Source organism: Aptenodytes forsteri, unplaced genomic scaffold, assembly GCF_000699145.1.
Source record: "Aptenodytes forsteri isolate BGI_AS27 unplaced genomic scaffold, ASM69914v1 Scaffold55, whole genome shotgun sequence".
Taxonomy (NCBI): domain Eukaryota; kingdom Metazoa; phylum Chordata; class Aves; order Sphenisciformes; family Spheniscidae; genus Aptenodytes; species Aptenodytes forsteri.
Window position 1 is genome coordinate 5,236,219 of NW_008796063.1, and position 4,042 is coordinate 5,240,260.

The 4,042-nt window shown below is 47.0% G+C and overlaps 1 protein-coding gene across 1 annotated transcript in view; it reads left to right on the top strand.

Annotated features, from left to right (window-relative positions):
* Positions 1-1,682: 1,682 nt before the first annotated feature.
* The window catches only part of FAM20C (FAM20C, golgi associated secretory pathway kinase), a gene marked incomplete at its 5' end in the record, with an annotated part of 60,384 nt that continues 58,024 nt past the window's right edge, over positions 1,683-4,042 (top strand). The window contains one exon of the mRNA XM_019473999.1: positions 1,683-1,857. Within this exon, the coding sequence (XP_019329544.1) occupies positions 1,683-1,857 (175 nt within the window). The remainder of the gene's footprint in view (positions 1,858-4,042) is intronic.

Consider the following 4,042-nt stretch of genomic DNA (forward strand, 5'->3'; position numbering starts at 1 on the left):
TTTTGCGCGGGCGTTCACGGGAGTGGATGTGGTGGCTGGTGTGGAGTAGGCAGAGGGTTAAACAGAGCCAGTCGGTGTCACCGGGAAAAAGAGAAATCGTACACAGGCTTGACCGGTTGTGTTCCTTCAAAAAAAAAAGAGCCATGAAATAGCGAATAAACACAGGAGCACGGGAAGGCTGGAGTACTGAGGCCGAAGGGTCCGTATGCCCCAATATCCCATCTCCAGCTGTAGCCAGAGGCAGATGCTACCGGAAAAACAGTGTAAGAAAGAGGGCAAGCGCACAGTGAGCCTCCTTCTCCAGTACCTTCCCTGCCTCCTGCTCAGACGCGTAGGGGCTAAGCAGTGAGACCAGGCAGTAATACATTAACTTTTCTCAAAAGCCAGGTCTAATATCGCAAAAGCATTCATCCTAGCAGGTATTTCTGCCTTCGGGATCTGATCTGTGCTACATTCTCCATCCTCAATTAATTCCCAATGTCCTAGCACCTCTGCTGCTCTCTAGCCTTCAAAGCAGTTAGTTGCCTCTGTGAATCGTATCCCCTGTCGGCTTGTAAGAAATGCTGAGAAATTTCAATGACTGAAAAATCAAAAGGCTTGTCTAATACAACAGCACCCTCTTCCAAACACACTGACATTGTAATGTTTAAACAGCTGCATTGTACCGTGCAAAAGCTCTGTCAAGCCGCAGAGCAGCCAGCATGATCTAAACCTTTAGAAAGAGAGGATAAATATTTCTGATTTCCACCCCGCCAGCTTGTGAATTGTCCAGGCCCCTTCCATCTAATAATCAAAACTGACTGTGAAGTGAAATAACCTGAAAAAGTTCTGGTTTCTCTGAGAAAAAAAAAAAAAAAATGGAAAACGAGTCACAAACGCATGAACATCTGGAGATGACTAAAAACACAGAGGACTTCGGGATCGAAGATACATGATAGTGTATCCAGTAGGCGAAGAGCAAAATTATCACTGATGTCCACAATGCAGCTGCCTGTTGTACATATTTTCCTAAGTGGCTGCAGCCAAAGTTCACAGAACTAACATGCAATTTAGGAGTTAAAAGTCATTTTAACAATTCTTTTCTGTAATAGTGTCCTACTGCTAGGGAAAGGGCAAAGCCATCCAGAGTTATTGTTTAGCAACCAGTTCAGTGATACAGTTTCTTCTCATTCCCTGTATTTAAAACAGAGAAGAGGAGAGAGTAGGAGCATTTGGTGCAACAGGTCAAGTTACTGCTGCACTCTGTTTCCAGAGCCAGGTCCCCGTTAAATAAAGGTTCAGGATGCTGCTGCTGTTTGGGTCGAACTTGTAAAAGATGTGTGCAACATAATACAACCTAAACACGATATACAACTTCCAGCTCTGTATTTCTGCCATGTAAGGGCCTCTGCTAACCCTCAGTGATGTCACCTCGAGTTTTGCTCCCGACTTCCATGGGCTTTAAATCAGGCATGAAGACTGGTGGTGAAAATCCATCTCCCCCTTGGCCCCAGGTGGGAGCAGGCTGCTGGCGTGCAGCCGGCGCAGGGACAAACCCGGGACTTCTCCCACTCTGTAGTGCTTTGCCATTCCAAGTTGTCACATTTTGAAGCCCTGTTTCTTGATGCCTGTTACAAACTGTAACATTATTTCTTTCTCCTCATTTTTGGATTTTTGTTGTGTTGTTCTTTTTTCTTGGTGGTAGGCAAAACGAAGATAATGAAGAATTTTTGCCAACTGGAGAAACCTCCATAGACTCCTACCCAAACTGGTTAAAATTCCACATTGGCATTAATCGGTACGAGTTGTATTCCAGACATAATCCTGCAATTGAGGCTTTACTACAAGACCTGGTCTCCCAAAAGATAACCAGTGTTGGTATGTTTGGATATATATCATTTTTTATGATTATTTGCTCACTGTTCAGGATCTTATTGCTGTTTGAATATTAATGAATATTTTGCATGGCTTCTCTCCTACAACATTGCTTCCTGACTTCTGCGCTCATTTTCCCTGTTAAACATAAAGAGATATCGCCAGCTCTGTATTACCTGAATAATTGAAGTCTGCCAGCAAGGCAAACCCCATTCGTTTCAGAGATCTTTTAGTCACAATCAGGCTGAAAGTGCCCTATTCGGTTATTTAAAATAAATATGATAATAAAAAAAAGGATGGCAAAAAGCAGATAGCATCTTGCACGAGCTAGATTTGTATTATTAGCTGATTATTATTTAAAAGGCTGTGTCTGGCAGCGCTCGTCTTCCCGAGGAAGGAGGGAGGTGGCTGACCTGCAGCGATGGCTGCGGGAGCATCTGGCGCCGCTGGGCTCTGCGGCTCGGCGGAGCTGCAGCTTCCCCGGGCATCGCGCAGGGACCTCCAGGCAAGCCAGCCTCCCGCTGAGCAGAGTTCAGCTCTGTTTATTCTGCTTGTAAATCAACAACGGAGATGTGCCCGTGTCAACCTTTGGCTCTGGTTAAACAAGGTGACACAGTTCGGGGCTTTTCTCCAGGGCTGTTTAATGACAACGTGTGTCTCCTTGAATTTATCTGTGTAGCTGCACGGGGAAAAAAAACCACAACCCCAAACGAAAGCCTTGGGATACTAAACAAATGCACACCCCGTGGTTTCCAGAGGTAGAGAGCTGCAGCACAGCCAGCGGTTTCCATCGGCCGCGCAGAAAATGAAGTTACTTGCGCTGACCACAAAGTTGCTAAGTCCGTTTCAGAGGGATGAAATAGCAGGAGCTCTGTAAAAGTGCTGATGGTGTGTTGGCACCGCGGGATGAGGTCAGCAGGTCTTTAACCCTGCAAGGCAAAAATTCCCCTGGCTTCAGCAGGAAATGGCCGGTGCAAGAATAGCATGAGTAGCCCCAAGGTTTACATTTTCCATCATGTGAATCACAGCGGCTGCTGAGCAGGAATAAGGGAGATCCTCGGTCATCAAGAGTGGGCTGATTTAGCTGATCCGGATGGAGTAGGTGTAAAACGCAGGATGCCACAGGAGAGCTTTGCCTCCATGAATCAAGCTGCCTGGCGGCTGTACTCAGCACACAGCACTGCTCTGAGCTCTGCTGCGGCAGGATTTTGGATAAAGCAGTTTGCGGTACCCAGGTGCCATCCCACATGTTGGATTCAGGGGTCCAGTGGACACCTAGCTCATAAAAGATGACAAACACAGGCTCGTTTATTAACCTGTGATGGGTTTTCTGTCCCCAAAACTCTGGATCAGAGTGATTCATTAAGGAGCTTAGGTTTGACAATTAAGCTATGTATTTTCCCTTCTCTAGCTCAGATGTGACACTGCAGGTAGCAGCAGACTCTGCCCATGCTCCTCTGGTCTGTGCTGGAGGGTAACGAGGGCACTGTACGGACATGGCCTGGGTGATTTTCTCCTTGACATAGCCCTCACCTTTCCTGACCTCTCCCCTCAATACCAATCAATTTCTGGAATATCAGTGACACGTGCGAATGGGGATTGAGCCAGCACTTTATAACACGTGTTAACGTTGCTCTTTGAGCGCATCCATCGAGGAGGAAAAGATGCAGGCTGTGCCCTTCCCTGTCCCCTGCAGAGAGCAGCAGTGCCGCAGGCAGTGACCAGGCTGTCCCCAGCTCTGTGCGGAGGTGATGCTCAACCAAACCATCTCCTGGCTCATCTATTGAGGTTTACACAAAATACATTGGCCGTAGGGGTGTTTTGTACTGCATGGCTGCTAAGTGTATCAATCTCTATTTACCTGTCCTGGTTTCGGCTGGGATAAAGTTAATTTTCTTCCTAGTAGCTGGTATCATGTTGTGTTTTGGATTTAGCATGAGAATAATGTTGATAACACACTGATGTTTTAGTTGTTGCTAAGCAGTGCTTGTACTAAGTCGAGGACTTTTCAGCTTCCCATGCTCTGCAAGTAAGGAGGTGCACAAGAAGCTGGGAGGGGGCACAGCCAGGACAGCTGACCCAAACTGGCCAAAGGGACATTCCATACCATGTGACATCATGCTCAGTAAAGAAACTAGGGGGAGTTGGCCGGGGGCGGTGATTGCTGCTTGGGGACTGGCTGGGCATC